The sequence below is a fragment of the Equus asinus genome, chromosome 16, assembly GCF_041296235.1.
Source record: "Equus asinus isolate D_3611 breed Donkey chromosome 16, EquAss-T2T_v2, whole genome shotgun sequence".
NCBI classification, from domain to species: domain Eukaryota; kingdom Metazoa; phylum Chordata; class Mammalia; order Perissodactyla; family Equidae; genus Equus; species Equus asinus.
In genome coordinates, this window is record NC_091805.1 from 28,001,312 (window position 1) to 28,014,238 (window position 12,927).

At 33.9% G+C, this 12,927-nt stretch overlaps 1 protein-coding gene across 5 annotated transcripts in view; it reads right to left on the minus strand.

The window, feature by feature from the left end:
• The window catches only part of GLMN (glomulin, FKBP associated protein), a 39,223-nt gene that overhangs the window by 4,981 nt on the left and 21,315 nt on the right, over window positions 1–12,927 (minus strand). For 4 of the 5 annotated variants that reach the window (XM_070486826.1, XM_014865236.3, XM_044749492.2 and 1 more), the window contains exons 14-16: window positions 11,895–11,979; window positions 11,276–11,385; window positions 10,482–10,545 (exon numbers count right to left, since the gene is read on the minus strand). In XM_070486826.1, the coding sequence (XP_070342927.1) occupies window positions 10,482–10,545; window positions 11,276–11,385; window positions 11,895–11,979 (259 nt within the window). Of the gene's footprint in view, window positions 1–6,418; window positions 7,107–10,481; window positions 10,546–11,275; window positions 11,386–11,894; window positions 11,980–12,927 lie in introns of those variants that run through there. The other variant, XM_044749495.2, reaches the window with a different exon arrangement.

Sequence of the window (12,927 nt, forward strand, 5' to 3'; positions counted from 1 at the left end):
CCCAAAGTCCCAGGAGGGGAGAGGGGCTGCAGACTGAGCTCAATCACCAAATGGCCTGTGTTAATCAATCATGATGATATAATGAAGCCTTCCTAAAAACCCAAAAGGACTGGGTTCAGAGAGCTTCTGGGTTAGTGGACACGTGGAGGTGTTGGGAGAGTGGCTTCAGAGTGGGCATGGAAGATCCACGAGCCTTCTCTCATACCTTGCCCTATGCATCTCTTTCATCTGGCTGTTCCTATGCCATATCATTTTGTAACAAACCAGGAATCTAGGAAGTAAAATGTCTTGAGTTCTGTGAACAGCACTAGCAAATTAATTAAACCTAGGGAAGAGGTCATGGGAACCTCCAATTTATAGCCAATCTGTCAGAAGCAAAGCTCTTGGACTTCTGATTGGCATTTGAAGGCGAGTGGGCAGGTGGGCAGTGTTGTGGGACTGAGCCCTTAACCTGTGGAATCTGACGCTAACTCTAGGTAGACAGTGTCAGAACTGAACTGAATTGTAGGACACCCAACTGGTGTCAAAGAATTGCTCAATGTGGGAAAACCTCTACACATCTGGTGACCAGAAGTGTCAAAATGAAGTGAAGTACTGAGAGTAGAGAAGAAACACAGGAGTATTTTTCCTCTACGGGCAGAAATTAACAAAATGATTCTAGAATTTATATGGAAAAGCAAAGGACTTAGAATAGCAAAAAGATTTTGAAAAAGAACAAAGCTGGTAGACACACTACTTGAGTTCAAGACTTACTATATAAAGCTACAGTAATCAAGATGGTGTGGTACTAGTAAAAGCACAGACATAGGTCAATGGAACAGAATAGAGTCCAAAAATACACTCATATGGTCAATTGATTTTTCACAAAGATCCCAAGATAATTCAGTAAGTTAAGGATAGCCTTTTCAACAAATAGTGCTCGAGTCAAAACAAAACAAAAAAACCCTTGGCCCATACCTCACATCATATAAAAAATACACTTGAAAATGGATCATAGAGCTAAATATAGAATCTAAAGCTATAAAAACTTCTGTAGGAAAACCTAGATCTTTATGACCTTGGGTTAAGCAAAGATTTTTTAGAACTCAAAAAGCATAAATCACATAAAAGAATAAAACTGAGAAGCTGGACTTCATCAAAATAAAAAATTTCTGCTCTTTGAAAAACACTATTTAGATAATGAAAATACAAGCCACAGACCGGAGGAAAATATTTACAAAAACCATAACTAAGAAAGGACTTTCTAGAATACGGGGACAAGTTTCCTGTAAAAAAAGTTGGGCTAAGAAAATTTTTCCTTTCACCCTTTTAGTTTTACTTAGTAACAGAAATTCTTTGAAATTTTATTCCCAAAATGGTGATAAACTTAATGTCTTATATTCATTCTGTGGTGTAAATGAAGAACTAAGCTTTATTAATTAATTCTCTTCAGCCAACAAGTTTAACCTAATTACTGATTCAGGATTTTAAAAAGCAAATGGATGTTTTATCAAAGATTTTTCTTGAATGTTTTAAATTTCTCCTTTAGAAAGTAATGATTAAAAGTTCACAGAGATTGAGATGTAACAATATATCTGATTTTATTATAGTCAGACTGTATGTATTAATATTCTGTTCAATAATGTCAGCAACAGTATTAGTTAAAGCAGTTGCATTTAAACCTTCCTTCTATAATGTCTTTTGCAACCCACAGTAAGTTTAACATTGAAACATGTTTCCCCTGTAGTTTCAAATTTCATTTCTTAGGCATGCCAGAAAATCAGACCACAGATGTCAACTTTGCTACTCAAATACTATCTTTGAAAATATTTGCCAAATGGGATTGCTTTTCAACTAGAAAAATATGAATATTATTCCTGAGTTCACGTGCCTACCTAGAACTTTCCATAGGAACGATAAATGAATTTTGATATGATATAGTGAATGGTCATGCTTAGCTCTGATCACTGAAAAAAATTTTGGCTTTTCTCATCAAGAGTTTGGCAACTCACTGAACTTTTAAAATTAAAATTTTTCACCTCTTTTACAATATTATAAGATCTAGAGGGACTTCCTTTGATACTAAAGCTTTCTAAAATAAAATACACTGATTTCAAACAACTTTAATAGTGCTTCTGACAATTTAAAAAGATAATTGCTACAGTTCTGCTGTCACTTGTCATTCCTATAAAAAATTTCCACTTTAAGTTTTAATGATCCACAGTATGTTTCCAATTCAGTAAATACAGCTAATCTTTAAATGTGTTTAAGGTTGTTTAAACAATACAATACATACTGTTTTGCAAACACCAGATATAAATTTAAAGTGTTGCACAAGTTATAATAGTCCTCATCAAGGAGCACCATAACCTTTGCATCCATGTTTTGTAATACAGATTTGACAAAACATTGTTACCATTAAAACATAATTCTTAATAAATCAATAGATGTAATCAAACACTGTATGCATAATATCCATGTATGCTAGAAAAATAATTTCTCCAGCCCCAAATGAGTTTTTTCCTCATTTGCCAAATAACGTGCAATTATATACACTGAAAATAAGGTTTCTTTTTAACTTCTACAAAGACTAAAAGAATGTTGGTAACTTTTCATCTTTCAAAATAGCAGGACGCCTCATTTTACAAGTTCAACATGTTTCAAGGTGTCGTTAATTTTCAAGGTTTTAAGCTTTCATGTGCAAGAAAACTTACAACATATTGGAGTTCTGTCGTTTTCTTTGGGTATTAATCTTAATTTTAAAGTCTTACACTTATTTTTTCTTTTTAGAATGTGGCTCAAATGAAGCCAAAGTTTATTATAGTCAATATTTTTCTGAATATTATCACTATTTACAGTTTCAGATCAGCAGTTCAACTTGAACATGGTTCCGTATTTTTTACTTTTTATTCTAATAAAAAGACTTTGAGCACAATTTATAAATTCTAGATTAAAGTTTTGCAATTGTCATGAATTCGGGAAAAATGTATCTCCCTTGATAACGTTTATTTTGAAACTATATAGAAAGATTATTAAAATTATTTGATTGTGAAACTTGACAGTTTTACAGACAGCAGGTGCAGTTAACTTCACAACTAACTACATGTTACTATAAAATTAAACTGTACAATGTTAGCCCTTCTGCTCTGGTAATGGTCAAACTGACCATTAAATACGTCATAAGAGATGGTGGTAAACAGTACACTGAACATCTTATTCCTAACCAATTTGTCACATCCACTCCACTTTCTCACACTGTTCTTTGCAACTAGCCACAACATTTTTTGCAATATCCATAATTCTTATTAAGAATCTGTGCAAGCAACCTGATATTCCAATTATATTCTATTTCATTTTGTAAAAATTGCTGGCATGACCCAATAAATTGATTTACTGACTCACTATATGTTGGTCATGACCAGCAGTTTGAAGGACACTGCTCTAAATTATATACGTGGGGGAGGAGTTGCTGAGTGAAGAGTATTCATTTTTCAACTTTACTGGATAATGCCAGATTGCTCTCCAAAAGTGATTACAGCAATCTGTTTCATATCCTCGCCTATGCTACCGACCTTTTTAACATTTGCCATTCTGATGGGTGCGAAATGGTATCTCATTGTAGTTTTAAGTTACATTTCCATAAACATGAGTGATATTGGGAATCTTGTCTGGTGGTTATTGGCCATTTGGGTTTCCTCTTCTCTGAGCCGCCTCTTCAATATCTGTATCCTTTGCCTATTTTTCTGATTTGTAGTCTTTTTCTTCTTGCATTATAGTTATTTATGTATTTTTAATACCAATTACTGGATCTAGGAATGAAGTGGGTTTTTCCCCTCTCTTTGTGGCTTATTTTTTCAGCTTGTACACACTTTCTTCTCTTGAATAGGTTTTAATGTCATTAGGTTCATCACTCTTTTGTGGTTAGTGCTTTTTTACTTAAGAAACCCTTCTCTACTCTTTTTTTTTTTTTTTTTTAAAGATTTTATTTTTTCCTTTTTCTCCCCAAAGCCCCCCAGTACATAGTTGCATATTCTTCGTTGTGGGTCCTTCTAGTTGTGGCATATGGGACGCCGCCTCAGCGTGGCTTGATGAGCAGTGCCATGTCCGCGCCCAGGATTCGAACCAACGAAACACTGGGCCGCCTGCAGCGGAGCGCGCGAACTTAACCACTCGGCCACGGGGCCAGCCCCCAACCCTTCTCTACTCTTAAGTCACATGGATATTCTCCAATAATGTGTTCAAAAAATCTCTAAGTTCCGTTTCAATTTTAAGTCTTTAATCTGTTTGGAATTTTGTTTCACGTATTAAGTGAGATAGGCATCTAATTTCACCCCCATACAGATGACCGAATAGTCCCATTCTTCCCTTCTACTTTGTAATGGCATCTCCATTTTAGACAGGGAGTACAGTGCAATGGTATAATTAATAACATGAGCTCTGGAGACTGCCCAAGTTCAAAAACTGGCTGTGCAACTAGCTAACTATGTGATTGGAGCAAGTTATATTTACCCTCACTATGCCTCCATTTCATCATCTGTAGAATGAAGAAAACAGTAATACATACCTTGTATGACAAATAAATGAGTTAATACATGCTTAAAGTACAGCTTGGCATATGGCTCTCAATAAATATAAGCTACTATCATCATAATCATTATATATTAAGCGTCCATATATCTCTGTTTCTGGGCTCTCTATTGTATTCTACTGGTCAATCTATCCATCCCTATGGCAAATACTACACTAAATTACTGTGGCTTTATAATAAGTTATGATATCTGACAAGGCAGGCTCTCCTCCACACACTTGGTTCCTCAAAACTGTCATGGCTACTTTTGGCCCTTAACTTATTTAACTTATTAATACTTTGTTAATTAACTGTATTAATTATTTTGAATTTTTAGATTAATTTGAGAAGAACTGACAACTTTAAGATACCGAGCCTTTTCATTCATATGTCATTCGATTTTCTACTTGTCATTTTTTATATTTTTACAAAGTGTTATAATTTTCTCCACAAAGATTTGCATATATTTGTACATATTTTCCTAAGTATCTCATATTTTGTTGCAACTGTAAATAATTATAGTCAACTAAGAATTTTTATGATGATTATGGTGTTGAATGTATCAAATGCTTTTTTTCTATAGCTATTGAGATGATCAAGTATTTCCTCTATTTTAATCTATGCAGTACATTAACCTTGCATTCCTGGAATGAACCCAACTTAGTCCTATGACTTAAAAACAATATTTTTTGCTAGATTTGGCTTGGTATTATTAGTATCTATATTCACAAGTGAGATTAGCTTATAAACTTTTCTTCAGCATACTATCCTTGTCTGTTTTGGTATTAAGGTCATATCTTACTAAATAAATAGACTCATAACATTAGTCACAACTATTTTTCTAGTCTTTGGAACATTTATGTAAGATGTGAGTTATCTGTTTCTTAGAATTATTTTACCTTGTGATTTCTCTTAGTAGACTGTGGCAGTTTTGTTAAGTTATATTTTCTAAGAAATTCTGTTTCACTGAAGTTTTCAAATTTACTGGTATCTTTTCATGTAATTTTCTGTTTTTCAATCTGTGCTTATTTATACTTATACTTCCTTTTAAATTAACATATTGTGTCTTCAGGCATTTTTAAAATCAATCTTGCCAGAAATTCATTAATAATTTTGTATTCTTTTCTAATATAAGCATTTAAAGCTGGAAATTTTTCTCTGAAGTACCACTTTAGCCACATACCACAAGTTTTAATATATAGCATTTCATTATCATTCAGTCCTAAACTGTTAATATCTTTTATCATATATAAATATCTCATAAAATAGATTCATAATTTATAATATATATAGTTTCTCAAACTTCACTATGCTAGTGAAAAATGTAGATTTCTGTGCTTTACTCAGAGGCTTTCACTAAGTAGATTTGGGCTAAACCCAGGAATTTGCATTTATATATATATATATATATATATATATATATATATATATATATATATATAAATAAATAAAATACCCAGGTGATTTTGATTAGGATCAAATGTTGAGAAACAATTATCTAGAATGGCCCTGTCCAATGCCAATGAGGAACTGAATTTCTAATTAAAAATTTTTTTTCTTCTGCTTTTTCTCCCCAAATCCCCCCCATACATAGTTGTATATTCTAGTTGTGGGTCCTTCTAGTTGTGGCACGTGGGATGCCGCCTCAACATGGTCTAATGAGTGGTGCCATGTCTGTGCCCAGGATCCGAACCAGCGAAGCCCTGGGCTGCCAAAGCAGAGCGCTCGAACTTAACCACTCAGCCACGGGGCCGGCCCCTCATTAAAATTTTTTAAAATTAATTTAAAATTTAAATAGTCACATGTGGCTGCTGTCTACTGTATTGGACAATGCAAAAACAGGACATCTTTATGAAGACCTTAGTTATTTTTAACAGCAATGATTTATTTTAATACACAGCCCATAATCATGAAACTTACAAGGTAATAAAAACATGTGCCAAAATTAGGCTAGAGAAAATTTGTTGCACATTCTGTTCAGCATAATTCCACAAATCTTTCATATGATGAACAGTAATATTTTTAGAAGTATGTAGGAGTGAAGAAGCTGTGGAAATGAGAATATATTCTCTCTTACATTAAAGCTACTAGATCTTTAAAAAAAACACTACAAAGAAAATAATTTTAAGACTTCTTTCATCTTCAATGTCTAGAAAAAAGTAACTTAAGATGTTAAAAAATAGTTATAAGGATAAAAATTTGGAATATTCACAAATGCTTGCTTTTAATTTTATACCCAAGTAGACTCACTGATGGAGTAGTTCTGAAATCTTTTCAGTTCTAAAGCTTAATTATACATTTCAAAATTCACTGCAGGCTATCTCACAAAAGGAAGACTAGGCAGTTCTACGTCACAAGGAAATTTACTGCCAGAACAGACATGGAACTGCAAAGGATATAGTCAAACATGATAATGAAGAAATAAAAAGAAGGAAATGGATAAGACCCAGTTTTCCTCTTTCTCTCAATTTGTATATGACTTGTTATTTATGAAGTATTATTGCAGAACTTCTATTGCTTGTAATAGTAAGGAACGTGTATCACCTGAAGTCTTCTGCCTCTGCAAGTAACACACAAGGTATATGTTTTAATGTTAGAGAAAGAAACAACTTAAATGAGAATCCAAAATGTGGATTATATGGAATTATATGTACATGCATATATGCCAGATATTTATAATTTTTTTCCTAAATGAAAAGCATATTTGCATAGATTCCATAATTTGATTTTAAAAAATTCCTGATAATTTATGTGGGCTTTACAATCTCACATTGTTTCCCTTGACCCTGCTTTCACTCTACATATTACAATCACAAATTATTTAGGAAAAAGAATGGGTAAGCAGGTGGATGGGAAAGGATATGAGCAGACAGGGCAGAAGGTGAGGAATAAAATTATCATCTGTGTATTAGAATAAATTATTGTAATTCAAAACAACTAACACTTATTTAAAGATACCTACCAAATAATAGATAACACTAGGTATAAAAACTAAGTTGGTTTTACCAGTAGAGATGGAGGTTCAAGGTTTGAGAAAAGTTATGTGAAACTTAAGTGTGGGAGAAGGTGCCTATAACTTATGCAGAGAGACAAAGAGGCATGAAATAGGAGGATGAGGAGGGGATGACTTATGAAAAGAATAAGTCAGCTGATAGTAACTCAAAGTAACAGAAAAAGAAATGATTATTCAATAATGAATCACTTTGTTTTGTATTTGAATTATTCTGTTCTTATTTAATTTTCCTATACAACTTTCTGATTGCTTTTCAGCTTTTCATCTGACTAGTTATCCTCTCAGCACACTTAACTGGTCAAAAATAGGTACCGGTAGGAGTCCCTTTGAATAAAATTACCCACATTTCAGCATCACTAGAGTATCATTTTGTTTCTCCTTTAATCAAAATTTCTAAAAACTCAGAAGCTGTCACTTTTTAAATCAACCACAGCAGGTAGATTTGCCTCTCATTTATACACATGATCTATTGTGACTGCACTTGGGAGAAATGATTCCATGATGGACAGGCTCTTAAGCTGCCTCAGGGATGTCAGGTTGCCTTCCTGAAATGGGTTTTTTGCCAATTTCCTTAGTATGATGATTCTTATGGTAACTTGCGTGGCAATACTTTGGAATATTTGATCCCTAAGAAAATTTTTTAAAAATCAGTAAATAAGAGCAATCTTATAAGCTGGTTATATCCTTTTCTTCACCACATAATGTTCAAGCCAAATAAAAGTAAGGCGTTGTCTGTGGATATCATAGCATATGTGGCACAATGCTAAACTACTGTGTCTTCCCTCTCTAGGCAGAGGCCCATCTGCTGCCCCTGTAGTACACAGTGCTCCATACCTAATAAATCTATCACTCTTAATCAAGAAGATTCTTTTTCCTCTGTCAGGAAAATCAGATCATCTCTGGATATGGCCTTTCCTGATTATTGAAGAAGTAAAAACTTATACCTTACCCTAAGGACACCTTCCTGAAGCCTCAGGGCCTCCACTGCTGCTGAATTTTACTTGTTACCTCTTCTATTTTTACCACAAGCTCCTTTAGGAGTCAGGATTTAGTTTGTGATTCAAAGGTTCTGGCCACTGACTGGGGTCATAGCTTTCTCTACCACTTACTAGGTGTTTGCTCTTGTGCAAGTTAAAGATCCTTCCTGTGCCTACATTATCTGTGAAAAGTAAAAAATAAAGAGTACTTATAGCATTGTGAAGAATAAATGATATACAGCACTTGGCCAGAACAGTCGTTGCCACTGGCAGGAGGAGGGGAATGGGTGTGGAGTAATGAGGTGAGAATTAACTGGAAGGGAAACAGGGAACTTCTTGTGATGACAGTAATGTTCTATATTTGATAAGCATTTGGATAACACAGATCTATGCATTTGTTAAAAATTCTGAATGTATACTTAAAATTTGTGCATTTCACATTGTATTATTATATTATAGTATAAATTTTAACTCAATGAAAAACTAGACAAATATTTAACTCTACTTAATGAAATACATGCTGAAATATTTAGGGGAAAGTATGCTGATGTTTGCAGTTTACCTTGAAATGTATCCAAAAATGAGACTGATGGATGGATAAAGGGTGGAGAGATGGATACATGACAAAAGTAGAGTAAAATGTTAATGGCAGAATCTTGGTGGTGGGTAAATCAGTGACCACCATAAAATTCTCTCAACTTGGCTATATGTTTGAAAAACTTCATGATAAAATGTTAGAAAAGAAAAAGCACTCTAGTACCAAGTAAGCACTAGTTAATGGCAGCAAATAACTATTTCTGGCTAGAGAGGGATGAATAGGAGGTCAAGGAGGGATGGAAACTGCTTCAGAGAGAAGGAAACTGCTACTTTTCTCATAAACCTTCCATTCCAAATTATGATTTAAATTAAAAAAAACACCTCTTGGGCATCCTTATATAAAAATCAATTACTTTCCTTTCTTTTATTACTTTCTTAAAAAAACCAACCAGATTAACAACACATGTGATTCAGGTAGTTACAGTTAATAGAGATGACACACACAGGGAAAGCAACTATTAGAATAAATTAAGTAGAAAGGGAGGAGAGGATAAAAAGCAAATATAATTTTACTGTATGACACATCCTCCTCAAATAGTTTTCTATTTATTGAATACGTATAATGATGCACATTAAAAAAAAATCCAGCTTCCTACACATTACCCAAAAGGTACTGTTAACAGATAACAGATTTCAGTGCTGAATACGCTTGTTTGTCACATCTGATGAGGGGATATCAAAGTATCAGATAATTTTATTTTTTAATTTTTATTTATTTATTGCTGAGGAAGATTCACCCTGAGCTAACATCCATTGCCAATGTTCCTCTTTTTTTTTTTTTTGCTTGAGGAAGATCAGCCCTGAGCCAACATCCATGCCAACCCTCCTCCATTTTTTGCATGTGGGATGCCTCTACAGCATGGCTGATGAGTGAAGCAGGTCCGCATGGGGGATCCGAACCAGTGAACCTGGGCCACCAAAGTGGAGAGCACAGAATCATAACTCCTTGGCCATGGGGCCGGCCCCTCAGATGATTTTATTTCATATAGCCCAGACTTATATCACGAACTATAGGAGATGCAATGAACAAGACACCCACATGTTGAGCTCCAAAAAGTTAGTTAACTTAGGACCTGCAAATTATCTGCCTAACAGGGATAAGCAATGCTTACAGCAAGAGACAGAGGTACAACAGGAAAAGGAAAGGGAAGGGGAAGCTGGATGTGGGGTGCTAAGGGCCCCTAGGAATTAACTTCAGGTTTCAGAATAATTGTTGGCACTTCTCCCAGTCTTTGTAGCTGGATAAGATATTAGACACTGGCCTAAGTAGGTATTGATAAGAAAACCTGAAACCCTCCTTATGCATTTTGAATATACTTACAGTTTCTTTTTCAAAAAATTCACTTACTTGATTGTCATTTTCATTATCTTTGATAACCAAATACCTCAATAAATTTAATGAAGCCATTATCCTGTTAATTAAAAATATATCATTTGTTACTTGGTATAGTTCTATATAGTCAGCAATTTCAATGAATAAAAGTAACTTACAACCTTGGGAATACTTTTACAATTATGTTTGCCATTAGAAACTATTCCCTTTAACTTCTCTTTTGGAGTAGAACTTAATCACAAAATACAATTGTGGTCTCCAAGTTCACAAAATACAATTGTGAAAATTACTATTTTTTCCCCCAACAGAGCCTTATCTTTAATATTTGAGAATATCATCTCGTTTCCTGAATTTTCAGATTCCTTTAATAAATGCTTACGACCATTTCTAAACATTCATTCTAGTAAACTGAAAGTAAAATTACATGTTCTATATGAAAAAAATGATGTCCTAGAAAACAAAACAATAAAACTCACACACATAAGCCTTTTAGAAGTTACATACATGAAATTCTTAGTTTTTAGTCACCAATGCTGTAGTTGCAAATCGCTATGAGCTATATTGGAATACTGGGTACATCAAAGGTACAAAATCATACTGTTGGTCCTACTTCTGGAAAGAAAAATTTCTTATTTTGTTTTTATAGAGTATCTAATTACTTAAATATGAAAATCTTTATGTAATTTTATGAATTAACCACAGATCATAAAATCACAGGAAAATACATTTTATTAGTTTAGATTCCCTAAGCAGGGGTTGCACATTTTATTCTGAATTTACTATGTGAACCTTAGTAATGGTCACCTCACCTATCTGAGTTTTGCAGTAGATCTGTTTCAGCCCCCTCCGGGAGAAAGAGCACCAAATCTAGAAGAGAAATCAGCTGTGGTCCTGTAAACCATTTGTTGTTAGGTGTCCTCTAAAAAGCAAAAGAAAAATTGGGAAAGGCTTTAAATAAAAGCTTGATAAATTCATGTGTTTTTCTAATACCTTGATACTACAAAAATAAACAATTACAACACATTTAAAATATATTTTTTAACTTTAATTTCCATTCTTTCATTCACTATTTCCAAACAGCTGGAATAAACTCTGCCAGTCTGAGAACACTGGTGCACTCTTTCTCTGTTTTCTATATGGAATTACTGAGTATTCACAGATTAGACTTCAGTTTCCATTAATATTTTAGAAGTATAAAGCAAAACAAAAGTAAGTCATATATTGCTCAAAAAAATTAATACAATTTAAATCTATAGTTAAAATTTCAAATTCAGGTTAAAAAAAGAGTAGAAATGGGGAAAAAAATATACCCTTAACACTAGAGATAGAAAAGTCCATAGGGCAAAAATCCACATTAATGTATTCCACAAATGAATAAATATATCCTACAAAATAAATTGATAATTGATACCTTAGATATGCTCTTACCTTTAATGATATGTCAATCTGATTTTTGATATTTTGAATAATAAAGGCCTCCACACCTGAGTGATTACTTGTATTCAATAAGCACCTTGAAAGCAAAATTACAATACATTTTAAATTATCCTGGACTGTAAGATGAAAGTTTTACAAATTCAAATGGGCCATGTGTTATTTCTAGTAATATAAAAACCAGTGAAGACAATTAGCAAGCTGATCAACCAATTACAAAGCCACCAATTATGGTTTTTGTTCTCACCAGCTGGCAGATTCTATTTTAACTGGATCCTCCAAAAAGAAATTTCTATTAAACCAAATTTGAATCTTTTTATGCATACAAGTGCAACGCTTTGACATGGCAAGTATGAGTCCTAGTATCATAGCCTAAAAACCCCCAAAATTATTCTCTGTGAAAAGAGACTAGTCTGGTTAGACTAACTTAATTGAAAAGAGAAGAAACTCCGTATGACTAGCTCAAGAAAAAAGGGGGATGTTTTGGTAGACATACAGGTAGACCGGAACAGGAAAGCTGGTATAAGACCTAAGCATCAAATTGAGATTTCATAAACCTGCTCTGACTCTATCAGTACAAATGAAGAAAAGATAGGATCAAGAATGCTAATAGTATGGGCTGGCCCCGTGGTAGGCTCTGTTTTGGCGGCTTGGGGTTCACGGATTTGGATCCCAGGTGTGGACCTACACACCACTCATCAAACCATGCTGTGGTGGCATCCCACATAAAAAAAAGAAGAATGGCACAGATGTTAGCTCAGGGACAATCTTCCTCAAGCAAAAAGAGGAAGACTGGTAACAGACGTTAGCTCAAGGCCAATCTTCCTCACCAAAACAAACAAAAAAACAACAAGAACAAAGAAAGAATGCTAATACTAGCCAATCCCAAAGAAGACTTTAACAATGCCCAAATCTGTTTTTAATTCATTGTTATTACCTAAGTGTCAACAAACTAAGGTCTGCAGGCCAAATCCAGTCGGTTGCCTGTTGTGTTTTATTGGAATACACCCACTCCCACTACAAAGAC